This window comes from Myxocyprinus asiaticus, chromosome 35 (assembly GCF_019703515.2).
Source record: "Myxocyprinus asiaticus isolate MX2 ecotype Aquarium Trade chromosome 35, UBuf_Myxa_2, whole genome shotgun sequence".
Taxonomy (NCBI): Eukaryota; Metazoa; Chordata; class Actinopteri; order Cypriniformes; family Catostomidae; genus Myxocyprinus; species Myxocyprinus asiaticus.
The window spans coordinates 19,791,460-19,805,878 of record NC_059378.1 but is presented as its reverse complement, the minus strand read 5'-3'; the positions used below and the strand labels follow the sequence as shown (position 1 = coordinate 19,805,878).

Below are 14,419 nucleotides of genomic sequence, written 5' to 3'. Positions count from 1 at the left end.
GCTCTCCCCCAGCCAAGTTATCAGGTGGAAAGTGGTGACTACGGATGCTTCCAACACAGATTTGGGGGCGGTGTGTGATGGACGCCCGACTTTCAGCACCTGGACAGGGGCGAAGAAAGTGTGGCACATCAACTGCCTAGAGCTATCGGCTGTATTTCTAGCCTTAAAGGCTTTTCAGTCAGAAATAGCAAACTGTCATGTCCTGGTTCGCTCAAACAACATGACAGTTGTGGTATATATAAACCACCAAGGCGGAATTCATTCACTGCCACTGCTGAGACTGACACGTCACCGCCTCCTATGGAGCGAGTGTCATCTCATCTCCATGACAGTGACATATGTCCCAGGCCACCTGAATTACGGTGCAGACCTACTGTGACACCAAGGGGTGATACCGGGCGAATGGAGACTTCATCCTCAAACTGTAAAGCAGAAATCGATCTATTTGCCTCAGTGGGGAATACCCACTGTCCCCTCTGGTACTCAAAGTCACGAGCCCCGCTGGGAGCGGACGCAATGGCACACAAATGGCTGGCGAAACACAAATATTCGTTTCCCCTGGTATGCCTGATTCACTCTGTCATATGCAAAGTCTGAGAGGACAAGGAAACGATTCTATTGGTTGCGCCAAAATGGCCCAACCAGCCATGGTTTCCGGAAATGCAGAGATGCTGTACAGCTCGCCATGGGAAATACCGTTGAGGAGGGATCTCTTCTCTCAGGCGTAAGGCACAATCTGGCATCCCCAGCCCCAGCTGTGGAACCTGCATGTGTGGTCCCTGAACGGAGCCCGCTAAATGCGCCAGAACTGACACATTCAGTCATGAACACCATTTAACAGGCAAGAGCGCCATCCACGAGACGCCTCTACATGCTAAAATGGAAGGTGTTCACTGATTGGTGTCTCTCACATGGCAAAGATCCAGTAAACTGCCCCATACATGAAATTCTCATATTTCTTCAAGGGCAATTAGATGCAGGACTCACTCAATGATCAAAGTGTATGTGGCAACTATATCTGCGTATCACGCACATGAACCCAGTGCCTCAGCATGATTTAATAATAAAGATCCTTAAATTGAATTGGGACATGACTTTAGTCCTAAAAGCTCTCACAGGGTCCCCCTTAGAGCCTTTGGACTCTTTTGATTTGCGCATGCACTCTGTTAAGACCACACTACTGCTGGCTCTGGCCTCAGTAAAGAGGATCGTGACCTGCATGCATTTTCAATTGACAATTCATGTCTAGAATTTGGCCCAGGTCTTTCAAAATCCACTGTCAATTCCAGAAAAGGCTATGTGCCTAAGGTTCTAACCATGCCCTTCAGAACACAGGTGGTTCATCTTCAAGCATTCTTTCCTCCTCCATTTAATTCAGATGAGGAACAATCATTGCATTTGTTATGCCCTGTGTGGGCACTACACGCATACGTTGAGCGTACATGCCAGTTCAGACTGTCTGATCAGCTTTTTGTATGCTATGGAGGATGCATGAAAGGAATGTCCATCTCCAAGCAAAGACTTTCTCACTGGATTGTCGATGCAATTGCCCTGGCTTATGAGTCGCAGTGTAAGACTTGCCCAATTGGTGTTAAAGCACACTCAACTAGAGGCATGGCCTCCTTATGGGCATGGACGAATGGTGTGTCCTTAAAAGACATATGTTTTGCAGCAGGATGGTCCTCTCAAAACACATTCGCAAGGTTTTAGAGCCTAGATGTAACGTCTCCCTCTTCACAAGTCTTCTCTGTTTAGATCGCTTGCTATTCATTGGCCAAATATATATACTTATCCTCCATCCTTTAAGGACGAGCTCCCCATCTTTTACACAACCGCCTGCATTCGGGGTGTTGTACGTGCTTGTGAAATAAGTCACAAGCACTTACATTATATATAAACTCCCTTCCCGACTGGGTTCGTGAAGGAGTTAATTCACACTATATGACTATAGTTCATATATTCATTCTGAGTGCTCCCCTCCTGGCCCAACACGAGGGTCACTCACTGCGGCATACTCATGTCGGTCGCCGTCCCACGAGATTACGGTGTTATGCATCCTTTCTGGGAGGTTATGTCGTGTAGTGTGGCTTGATGGGATTCTGTTCCCCATATGCGTTAATAAACACAATGTCAACTGAGTCTGAGTCGTAAGGGAACGTCTTGGTTATGTACGTAACCTTGGTTCCCTGAGATGAAGGGAATGAGACATTGTGAATGCTAGCCGCACTACAAGACTCCGAGTTCTTGAGGCACAAGCGATGTGCTCCTTTTTCTCAGTCAGAAATTCAGAGGAAATGGTGTTTGTGCACCTGTTTTTATAGTGGACAGTTTCATGCCAAAAATGGTGGGGCTCAAACACCATAGCCAATATTAGAATATTTCCGTTATTGTAGAGAGGTTTCAACTAAGTCGTGTAAGAAGGTACTCCCCATATGTGTTAATAAATGCAATGTCTCATTCCCTTCGTCTCAGGGAACCGAGGTTACCTATGTAACCGAGACATTTCGTTTGAGGCACGTAAAAGAAAGTAAAGCAGATATCCATGAGCAGAGCTGAATGCTTTGTTTAAATACTCTGTGATGAAGCTTTCTGTGTTTTACTAAGTCTTTATAAATATTTCCCGCTATTTTCCCATGTATATTCTGTGCAATTGCTCACGGAGACTTGCGCACCATTATATACTGTAAATTATAACTTTCCCCATGACGATCTTTTATTATGGAATTAAACATCTCTGATAACCCCTAAACTGAACGTGATGACTAAATCAACTGTGATTGATCACTTTACATGTCACTTAAAGGTCTAACTGGGCAGTCCCTGTTCAATTAAAGCTACTATATATCCCAGACCTGTGCCGTTTTAGGTAAAGGTCTGGCTATGCGAGACTAGTTTTTAGTTACAGATGCCATTTTAGGAATTTGCTATTCACAGTCAGCCATGATTAACTCATTAATTAATGAGTGAAAGTGTCCAATAATAGGGTGGTTACTCTGATTAAGCAAGTAGTCTTCGACTGTTCTTGTGATTCTATCATGGCAGCCCCCATGAGAGGACCCTCTCCATGTAGAATAAAACATCTTTTATAAGGTTGCTGATATGACTGCTCATGATTTTATACATGTTTCTTTAAGAGTAAAACTTTTTTAACAAGAAAAAATGACTGACTGCACCTTTAAATGCTGCAGGCAGGTTGGCACACACATGGGGGCACCATGGAAACAGGGGTCAGCTGTCTAGTCTGAAGACATTTAAAGGTGCGGAACTTATGGAGGTCACATAAGCTTTGATTCCGACCTCAAGACCAACCCAGGAAGTTTGGGAATGGTCATTTAACAGGAAGCAACACAAAAGACCACCTCCTTGCAAGAGGCGGAATTAATTGATTTGATCTTGAATACGATCTAAGATTGAGAAGTCCTTGCTACTCTGAACAAGGTTGTTTTAATCTGTTAAGTGGCTTGACCTTTTCAGAGGATACATTAGGAACTGTCACCTTATTTCAAGGACACAGAGTCAAAATTACTGTCTCAGCAGTAAAGTCCATTTGAAGCACAAATGATTTATAATCAAGTTTTCAGGTGTTAAAACACCACTTGGTGACAACATGGCAAATTCAGTTCCTCTTCAAATACACTCAGAAAAAGTAACTATTTTAGTGAAAGCTCTGAATGTCTTTTCTATATTACAATTTAAAGGGATAGTTCACCCAAAAATGAAAATTATGATTTACTCACCCTAAAGGTATTTTAAGTCTGTATAACTTCCTCTCCCCTTTTGTGTTCAATGGGGAAAAGTCATATAGGTTTGAGGGGGAGTAAATGAGAGAACTGTCATTTTTAGGTGCACTATTCCTTTAAAGGGAGGCCTTGACATTTGAGAGATCCAACTGCGATTGTCCTCACTCACAGGTTATGCATCATTTATGATAACAATGTACCTTAATATTAAGCAGAAAAGCACATCAGACCTACAGTAGTATCATTCAATCTAGATTTATTCAAGGTTCCTTCCTGTGTGTCAGTGCACAGCTTTCTCAGGTCCTCTAAATATTAAGTGCGTAGAAACCTGTCTACATTTTTGTTTCATTATAGCATTATTCAGTGAGATCCAAGACACGTAAATATCTTAAAATTCTCACACAAACAAATATTAAAATGTAACACTCATCAAAAAGTCATCTTCCAGTGGTTATTGTGTTACACCTACAACAAAGTAGAGATGAGTATAACATCACTGGACCTATTAATTCAGAACATAACATTGAAAAATAAAACAAATCTAACACAGAAAACTTTCCCTGTCATTTTGATGAAACTGGACCAATAAGTCAACCAAAGTTCTCCTTAAGGCAAAGTGGGCCCACTTGCATTTCTGAAAACTGGGGACTTGCACCAGTCTTGCAAAGCAACAAACATCAACAACTCATTGTCCTTTCTCAAGGTTCCTAGTCTGCAGACAGACACTGCTATGCTGTTGACTTAGCAAAAGAGTGGTGGTTCAGATGGTTGTCATACCAAGCCAGCTTTGGCTGCACTTTTGCTGTCAATACATAAAGCCCTTTTCAGTCAGAGCACAATGATCATGATAAATATTTTCCCACAGATCAAAGTGCCAGTTGGACTGTGTGGCTATTTCTGTGAAAGAGGCCACTTTCATTCGTTTTATGGTCCCCCACCAATTATGTAATTTATTCTATGCACCACTGATTGGAAAACTGAATTTTTCAAGGAAACCTTTCCACTAATGTTTCATCTGGTTTTCTCCAAATCTGTGGCAAATGTGTTCTAACAACTGGCAGCATTTATTTCAGGCTGCATTTCCATTGAAGAGTTCATCTAATATAATATTTAAAAAAGTTATATAGAAACCCGGTTTAGTGTTTAGTCAGATGTCATTGTGCCGCAGTCTTCTCTCTTTACTATCTCTACGAAGGCTGGGCCGATCATCCAGATGTGTAACCTCCATGCAGCACACGTACTGTTTCCAGATCTTAACGAAAGCATTCTGGAATTTTTTAATGCGAAATGCATAAACAATGGGATTGACGGCAGAGTTGCCGTGACTGAGTAAGATAGCAATATAGAGGAGGTATGTGGAATTGTCACAATCAGGGCAGAAGAGAGTGATGCAATTCAGGATATGCAAAGGCAACCAGCTAACAGCAAACAAAAAGAGTACCAGCGCGAGAGATTTTGCGAGCTTTAGTTCTTTTCCGTAATATCGGGTAGGGTCAGTCTGGTTGATAGTGACTTTCTTATTAAGCTGCTTGTGAATCATGTAGAATATCTCAGCGTAGATGAGCAACATGAGCACGAGAGGTGGCAGAACCCAGCCGAAGAAGTTGAAGTAGACCATGTACTCCATACTGATGACATTCTCAAACTCACAGGTTACAAGATGGTCAGCTCCCAGAGTGCCGTTGGTTTGCCGTAGCTTCTCCAGATTGTTCCAGCCCAACATGGGCATCAGGCCAACTACAATGGCCACCATCCAGCACACCACCACTGCTGTGCCTGCACGTTTTGGAGTCACCACTCTTTTATAGCTATGGGGAAAAAATTTGTTTTCAGAATTGACAATTCGGAGAAATGCCAGCAATGTAAGACTAAGGGGAAAGAGGAAGCATTGGATTATAAATTACAAAAAAAATCAGGCCTATTTTTTAAGGAAGTGCAAACTATTCCTTTCTATGGGAAGTAAGCAGTCTTAACTAAAAATGATCCACTATACAAACTCTGCCAGGACGAATTACATTCAGATTCAGTTACAATCCCTTCTCTGTAAAGAGAGCAGCAGGTCTTTTCAGACTATACAAATGAGGTTAGTGAAGCATGCCATCCATTCAGCTGGCAAATTGGCACTAGTCATACAAGCAACTAACTATGCACTTTTCCAGTTTAATTACAACACAAACTCAAACCAGGTAAAGAATGTTATAATTCATTTCTATCATTAATATAAATTAAGCGGACTTTGAAGTTTTCCTCTGTGACATGGTACATAAAGATGGCACAGCAGTCTTACTTTAGAAGAGTCGTCTATAATTAGTCGTTCTTTGTTTTGAGTCATCTATACGTATTTGAATATTGTTTGGTTTTACAGTTCATGAAACAATGCTTGAAATCAAACCCTGTAAAACATAAAACTACAGCTTTAGCATGTGCTACACATTATTGAAAGAGGCCATAGCCAGAACAGGAAATTAGGGACTGTGGGTGTTATGTTTGAATGCAATTTTGAAAGTGACTTCCATAACAAAAAATAATTAAAGAACCATGCAGCCCACAACAAACCCACCAGGTCAAACATCATTCTTCAGTCAGGGATTGTGTAGAAAAGTATATAATCAGTTCCAGCTATGCTTCCGTGCCACACTCTCTATATCTACAAAGATATACACCTCAATATTTCTCATTGACACATTAAACTGTGCTCACTATCGGGTAGGGGTGCCCAATAATAAAGTCAAGTTCTCATATGGGATGTTCGGAACCACTGTTTTAGTATAGTTTTAAAAAGCCAATGATCTACATTTATGCATTTGGCAGATGCTTTTATCCAAAGCAACTTACAGTGCCCTTATTACAGGGACGATCCCCCTGGAGCAACCTGGAGTTAAGTGCCTTGCTCAAGGACACAATGGTGGTAGCTGTGGGGATTGAACCAACAACCTTTTGCTTACCAGTTCAGTGCTTTAGTCCACTATGCCACCACCACTCCATCTATTTTGTGTAAATCTGTCTTATATTCCAGGTTCAATACAAGTTAAACTCAAACAACAGCATTTGTGGCATGATGTTGATTACCACTAAAATTAATTTTGACTCATCCCTTATCTTTAAAAAAAAAAAAAAAAAAAAATCGAGGTTACATTGTGGCACTTACAATGGAAGTGAATGGGGCCAATTTTTGGAGGGTTTAAAAGGCAGAACTGTGAAGCTTATAATTTTATAAAAACCCACAATTAATTCTTCTTTTAAAACTTATGTATTATTTGAGCTATAAATTAGTTTAAATTGTCATTTTTAGTCTTTTTAAAGTTTGTTTACATTACATCATCATGGCAACAATAGTTGTAAATTTGGCTATAAATTTACACCGTAAAGTTTAGAAAGCGATTTTATCACATTAAAATCATGTTAATACGCATATTGTTTATATCGTGTGGCTATACTTTTGAAACAGTGAGTGTTTTAAAGTCGGCATGAAATGAAAATTCAACCTATCTATTTTCTAAATGCATGTTATTGATCTTATTGTGAACAATTCATCCATGCATATGTTTTATTTGTAAAAAAAATAATAATTTGACCTCGTAATCTTTAATCAAAATGTAATAACCCAATCTTCCAGTGAAACGACAGACTTCTCTCTGGTGACATATGCAGGACTTCATTTATTCCACTTAAACCCTGTACCTTTCTTATAAATACCACAACCTTGCGTAGAGTTAAACAAAGCATCAATTGCATGTTGATGAAGACAGCAAGGTGTGTTTTCGTCTGTTTTCCTTCAAAACAATCATTCCTTAACCCAAACTTCCTTGGTTATGGGTCAGCTGGCTTGAATTTACATTTCGAATGAGGAGGAATAATGGCAAACTTGCGGTTGTGTTTGAGACATTTCACGCCTGAATTGCTGCGGTGATCACTAATGAATACAATGCTTCGGATGACTCTGGAGTTTATTTATATTTTTGAATGCGGTTATCTTGGGATGCACAGCAGGAGTAGTGTTTTTTCCTTAATATTTAGTGTATTGTGATTCAAAGAGTTCAAATATGGTTATCTTTTACTCACTAATTTTTCAATGGCTAAAGCCTCTTCATAAGCAAAGATCGCGAGGTACTCATCAGTTTGATCATAAATGTGTCGAGATCGCTGCTCAATTTCACCGATAACCGGCTCTGAATCAAGCAAACTCGCATTCAGATCTGCCTCCTTTCCGCTATGCAACGCCCACTTTTCACAATCCAATCAACCAATAGATAAACTCAAATCCCCACCCTACATTTTTTTCTTGTTAGATGAGTTGTTTCACTAGGAAACACATCACAATACAGAAGTTGGTTGCAACTTCCGTTTCATGCCGACTATTAACGTTTACGGATTGGCCCCTTTCACTTCCATTGTAAGTGCCTCACTGTAACACAGATTTTTGCTTTTTTTTTTTTTTAAGTCAAAATTTATTTTTGTGGTAGTCAATATTATGCCACAAATTCTGTTGATTGAGTTTAACTTGTATTAAACCTGGAATATTCCTTTAAGATGTCCACCTAATTTTCTGAAACTGTGAAATAGTTCTTTAAAATTAACTTAACTATAAAAATAAAAAAATCCTCACATTAATAACAGAAAAAAAAAAAAAAAAAAAAAAAAACAGCTGTCATTTCATTTTCTCAGAGGTAAAACAGACCTGAGAATATATATATATATATATATATATATATATATATATATATATATATATATAAGACCCTCCTAAAATAAATTAAGAACTGGCATCTTGATGTTACCTCATTGGTATCTTGACCCTCAGATAGCGGTCAATAGCAATAGCCAGGAGGGCAAGTATTGAACTTTGAGTAAGAACCAGTACAGTACATGCCACAAGCAGACAGCTATAAAAATGAGTCTTCAATCCGATGCTTATGGTTATAGCCAGAGGAATGACAAGTGCTCCAACAGCAATGTCCGCCAGAGCCAGACTGACGATGAAGTAAATGGTCGTGTCCCGTAAAGATCGGTTAATTCTCACCGCCCAGACCACCATCACATTCCCAGTGACAGAAAAAAGAGCAGTGAGCACTTCCATTGCAATGTAAAGAGACAAGATATCTGGCATCCTTGCGAGGAATACAGAGCGTCTGTTGAACAGGATAAAAGATCCCCCAGGCTTTTAGTATGTGTTTGATCCTCGAGTTCGACGTTTGAGAAGACAGAGCATTCATTCAAAACTGGCCCATTTATTCTGGTTTACATCTCGGTTTTAGTTACATTGTGCTAGATGAAGACATAAATTTTGAGAAACCGGATCTGAGAGCAAATGCCTCCTCTCCGAAATGCCTCCGCGGCATCATCATCATGTCCGGTGTCTAAAAGTCCAGTTCCACAGTGAACCAAAATGAGTCACTTCAGACATTTCGCGAGTACACATTCCCAGCGCATTAGATTCAGTCACAGTTAATCAGAACAGCCTGACTCAACACCTGTGCACAAGAGTCGGTCAAGAAAGCCTCCAAATGGATTAAAAAGTCTAGACAAATGTCAGTCGATGCTGTGAGGTTTCACGTCCGATGCAATAGTCTCGTCAATCAGATGTTCCCTCCTATCACCAAAGGCAAGGCAAGGCAAGACAGCGCAGCAGACGTGCATCAACTTTAATAAGTTGCAGTGGTTAATCACATCTATTATTTTGATTTATATAGGCAGCGTCCAAAAAAATCCTAAAATTTTTAAAGATTACAATTAATGTCCCAGATCCTAGTACGTTGAAAATAGTTTAAGAAAGAGACCCGGATGGCGTAATTTTTCAGTGGATAGTTCAAGTATTTATTCATCCGTTAATGCACAACCCCTTACGCAGCATTAGCGGAGGAGATGGTTCACTTTTGAAGTTTTCGTTTTTTTTTTTTTTTCATTTTTATAAAAATGGCAACATACTATATATTGAGGTTGAAGCTTCCTCATCAGTTTTTAGATGTATGAATCTAAAAGTTGAGTGGGCCTAATTATTATTATTATTATTATTATTATTATTATTATTTAAGTTTATGAATTTAGCAATTCAGCATTATGCTAATACATATATGCAAATAAAAACAGTAAAAAAAAAAACGCTAAATGAAAGCTTCATTAAAAGCTGAAATTCTTGAAAAAAGAGATGTTGGCAGAAATAATTTGAAATAATCGTTTATTATTATTTCCTTTTTTCATTCTTTTTCTTTTCTTTCTTTTTCTTAAAAAGAAAAAAAAAGCAGTGAAACAATTTAGTTTTAAAATAATATTAATATTTAAAAACTTTTGTCTGTCAAGTCAGGTTGTGTAACCAGTATGCAGCCAGCCATTTTGTTGTCATGTGACAAAATAAAATAACAATTAAAAAAACAAACAGAAAAGATCCCTAGATCTTCATGACTGTGTAAGATGTTTAAAAAATATCAGATGTTTTTACATTTTGATGAAAAGGAAAATTTGTTCAGGAGTCACCCTAAGAAGCCTTATGTATAGTACCTTAACTTGCCTTACTTTAACCTATAAAAATGCTTGGCTTTTTTTAATATATTAATGATAAAGTTGTGTACTCTCAAGTGTATTGAAGGTGCAAGGAAAGTATTTTACAAGTCATTCATTTTTTTTTTTTTTTTTTTTTTAAGAAATAGCTATAAATGTTTTTCAAAAATGTATGAAACCAGCATGGACACAAATAGTACATTTCTTCAAAAATGTCAATTTATACAGTATATTACACATACACTCACTGAGCATTTTATTACGAAGACCTGTACACCTACTTACAGTATTCATGTAATTATCTAATCAGCCAGTTGTGTGGCAGCAGTGCAATGCATAAAATCATGCAGATATGGGTCAGGAACTTCAGTTAATGGGGGGGGGGGGGGGGATGTGATCTCAGTGATGTCGATCGTGGGATGATTGTTGTTGCCAGACAGGCTGGTTTGAGTATTTCTGTAACTGCTGATCTCCTGGGATTTTCATGTACAACAGTCTCTAGGGTTTACTCAGAATGGTGCCAAAAACAAAAAACATCCAGTGAGCGGCAGTTCTGCTGACGGAGATGCATTGCTGATGAGAGAGGTCAACGGAGAATGGCCAGACTGGTTCAGGTTTACAGAAAGGCTACACGGTAACTCAGATACCCACTCTGTACAATTGTAGTGAGCAGAATAACATCTCAGAATGAACAACACGTCGAACCATGAGGTAGATGGGCTACCACAGCAGAAGACCACGGCGGGCACTTTATTAGGACCAAAGTGTTCCTAATAAAATGCTCAGTGAGTGTATACAGTAGTGAACTGCTTTTTATCCATACATTTGTGTATACATTTTACAATTCATATGTTAACTCATTTAGGCCGAAATATTGGATTGAGAAAAATGCACCCCTGGTGCAGTTGGAAAAGAATGTCTGGATAAGCTCAGAGTAGACAATGGCATAGAGAAAAACACATTTCTCAATTCCTGGTTGTGTTTGTTCTGTATAAAGGGCATGAAAATACCAGTCTTTCCTCATGCATTTCTTTTCTCTCCATCAGTTCTCCAACTGAAAAGAAAGACAGAAAAGAAACCCAGAGTGACGTCAGTCACCGGCACACTCTGCTACAGATTTCATGAATGTTGAACAGAATTGATTGGATAAGCAAAGTGCTTTCACAGATGGCAGGAGCTTCTGCCCACATGGTGGTCTTTCAATAAAACTCTCTCAAAAGCCTCTATCGCAAACAGACAGCCTGGTGCATGCTTCCGAATCTATTGTGTCCACTGAGAATAAAATGTGTTGAGCCACATTCCCCTTTGAGTAGTCATGGGTTAGGTTCCATCAGCAGGGTATAGATGAGGCACAGCAGGGTTGCTTGTAAACAGAAAAACACAGAACACATGAATCTATAACAGGATGTTTTCTCGCTACTCATTATTACAAAATAAAATAAGGTGATTCACTGGGGCAACAGTGAGCTACTCCCTTGTTGCTGATATTTTCTCACCCTTTTGTTGGCCATTTCAGCTGAGCTACTTTTTATGCCAATGCACTGTAAAAATTGAATTGTTGGAAAGAAATAAAAAATTAGGGCAACGTGATGCATTGATTAAGGTTTGTCTTAATAGTTGTCCTCAGTAACATCAGGCTTTGTTTAGCCAATTGAAATGTTTGTTCACTAAATGCAAAATGTCTTGTACAGCGAATCAATTCACATCAAGGAAACTAGATTTCATGTTTAACAAATTATAAATTGTAATTATTACCTACTTTAATTGGTCACCATTTCATTCTAGCTTTTAAATGATTTTATATTTGTATTTGTGTTTCAGCTAGACTGAAAGGCCAATTTAGTTTAAAGAGGCACTGTGTAAGGTTTCTACATGATGTTATATAACCTGGCTTTGGCAGAGCAACACATTATTATTAATGTGTATTTTCATACAGCATCAATTTGTCTTTGTGTGGGAAACACATACAGCATAACAAATATGTTCTGAATGGGACTTCTACAGCTTTTCTAACATAACAGCTTTTCAAACCACTTATTCTTTTGCCAGAATAAGGGCACACTAAAGCTCTGACAGAGCATTTGATGGATAGGAATGAATATTCGTTATAAGAGCCGTGTTAGCTTGAAATCAAGAGGCAATACAACAAATTGGATTTCTGTAAGCACAACTGGACCCGCCTGTCTGAAATTTTCATTTGTCAGTGGAGAATGTTAAAGGGATAGTTCACTAAAAAATACAAATTCTCTCATCATTTACTCACCCTCATGCCATCCCAGATGTGTATGTGTTTCTTCTGACAGAAACAGATGAATATTTAAGTCATTTTTTATATAAATCTCCACTTTCACTTTCTTTAACATTTCGAAAGTGAAAGTGGAGATTTACAGTAAAAACTGACTTAAATATTCATCTGTTTCTCACCCACACTTGTTATATCGCTTCTGAAGATATGGATTTAACTTTTATGTTGTTTTTGTTTTTTTAATAGCTTCAAAGTTCTGGTCACCATTCATTTGTATTGTAACGACCAACAGAGCTGAGATATTCTTCTAAAAATATTTTTTGTGTTCAGCAGAAGAAAGAAACTCAAACACATCTGGGATGTCATGAGGGTGAGTAAATGATGAGAGTATTTAAATTTTTGGGGTAACTATCTCTTTAAGGTGCATTGCAACAAAATTTTTACACTGATTATGCTTAATTATCCAACAACGTGTGTGGTCAAGTAAATGCATTAAATGGCTTTTCTTTATTGGTGTTAGTTCATTATGGCTTAAGAATAAACTGATCGAAATGGGTAGATTTTTGCACATTTTTGCATTGCCTGTAAACACCTTTACCAGCTTTCTTACCGGCTTATCCAATGTACACAAGTGATGTGTGCATGCCTCTTCAAGACATGATGTCAAAAGCAGAAAATAACAATTAGTAAGCACGTTGTTTAACGCTGATTTTGGGAGTTATTAGTGTATTGGTGTGCGTGTCAACTGGCTTTTTTCCGTATCCTTGTCCTTGAAACGCACCATCTCATTTGAATTCAGTTGATTTGCAGCGTTCTCTATAAGCTCGGTCTCATTTTACCTTTGCACGGCAAAATATCCATGTCCAGTGTGAATATTCAGTTTAGCTGTGTACGAAGCACAAAGCAGATTCCCATTTAAATTACTGTATGTGAAGGTAAATGTGACCGGGTCTTAACACAGTAAACTTTAGTGTGTATAGGCGCCCTAAAAAAATACAGAATTTAATGCTATTTAAATTTGATGCCAGGGCATTTTTACAGAGATAGCTGTTATCGGTCAACAGTGTATAAAACACTTGGATTTAACGAGACTGTTTTGTGGGAATCACTTTTTGAGGAGTAAAAGATACAAAAGTTGTTGTTTTTTTCCCACTTGCAAATCTCTGAGTATATGAGTAAGGCATATCATCATACTTTCTGTTAGGCAGAGTAAATTAAGCATCCCAAACTGCTGTTGTGCAAACTGGCCCTGTGGACTGCCAAAACAAATATGGAAACCTGGGGCCAAAGACACTGTAATACATATATAAACCAAGGATAATTTCTTTATATTTTAGTGTGACATCATACATTCCAGATGGATTTACTCCCACAAGATATTTAATAAAGCAGTACTCAGTATATGACACACAGTTTATGTGTTTATGTCTGGATGTACTGCTTTGTTTCAGTGCGTAAGCTTCTGGGTTATCAGGACTTCGTACTTTGTACCTAGTCAGAACATCTTGAGGATACTTAGATTTATCAGAAAATATGTTAGAAATGCATGAGTCATACCATCATTTACTGACATCCGATACAGCAGAGAAGATATAGCCATCTATGACTTTATTTGCGAAAAACATTTTCTTACTTGATAGCTAATCTTGAGACCTGAATGGTTGTTTAGAGCAATATAAAGAAATTTATTAGGTAAAACTTAAAGCTGAACTGTGTAATTATTGCACCACTTACATCAGTTGCACCTTCTTCTGTGGTATGACTAATAGTGCGTTGAGTCGCCAATGTGGGAGATCCGGGTCCTTGTTCTGTGTTGAAACCAGGAAGTAATCGTATTTGTGTGATAATTTAAGAGTGCAACTTGGAGGCTCCATTTCCATCTAAGATAAAAAATGTACTCAGCTGACGGTAAGGTTTAGGTATGGATTTGGGGGTAGAG

General features: G+C 38.4%; 1 protein-coding gene across 1 annotated transcript; it reads right to left on the bottom strand.

The window, feature by feature from the left end:
• Nucleotides 1–3,999: 3,999 nt before the first annotated feature.
• On the bottom strand, nt 4,000–9,518 carry LOC127426350 (adenosine receptor A1-like). The gene is made up of 2 exons (XM_051673106.1): nt 8,519–9,518; nt 4,000–5,548 (listed from the first exon to the last, which is right to left on the bottom strand). The coding sequence occupies exons 1-2, from the start codon at nt 8,845–8,847 to the stop codon at nt 4,888–4,890; spliced, it is 990 nt and encodes a 329-aa protein (XP_051529066.1). The 5' UTR covers nt 8,848–9,518; the 3' UTR covers nt 4,000–4,887.
• Nucleotides 9,519–14,419: the final 4,901 nt, after the last annotated feature.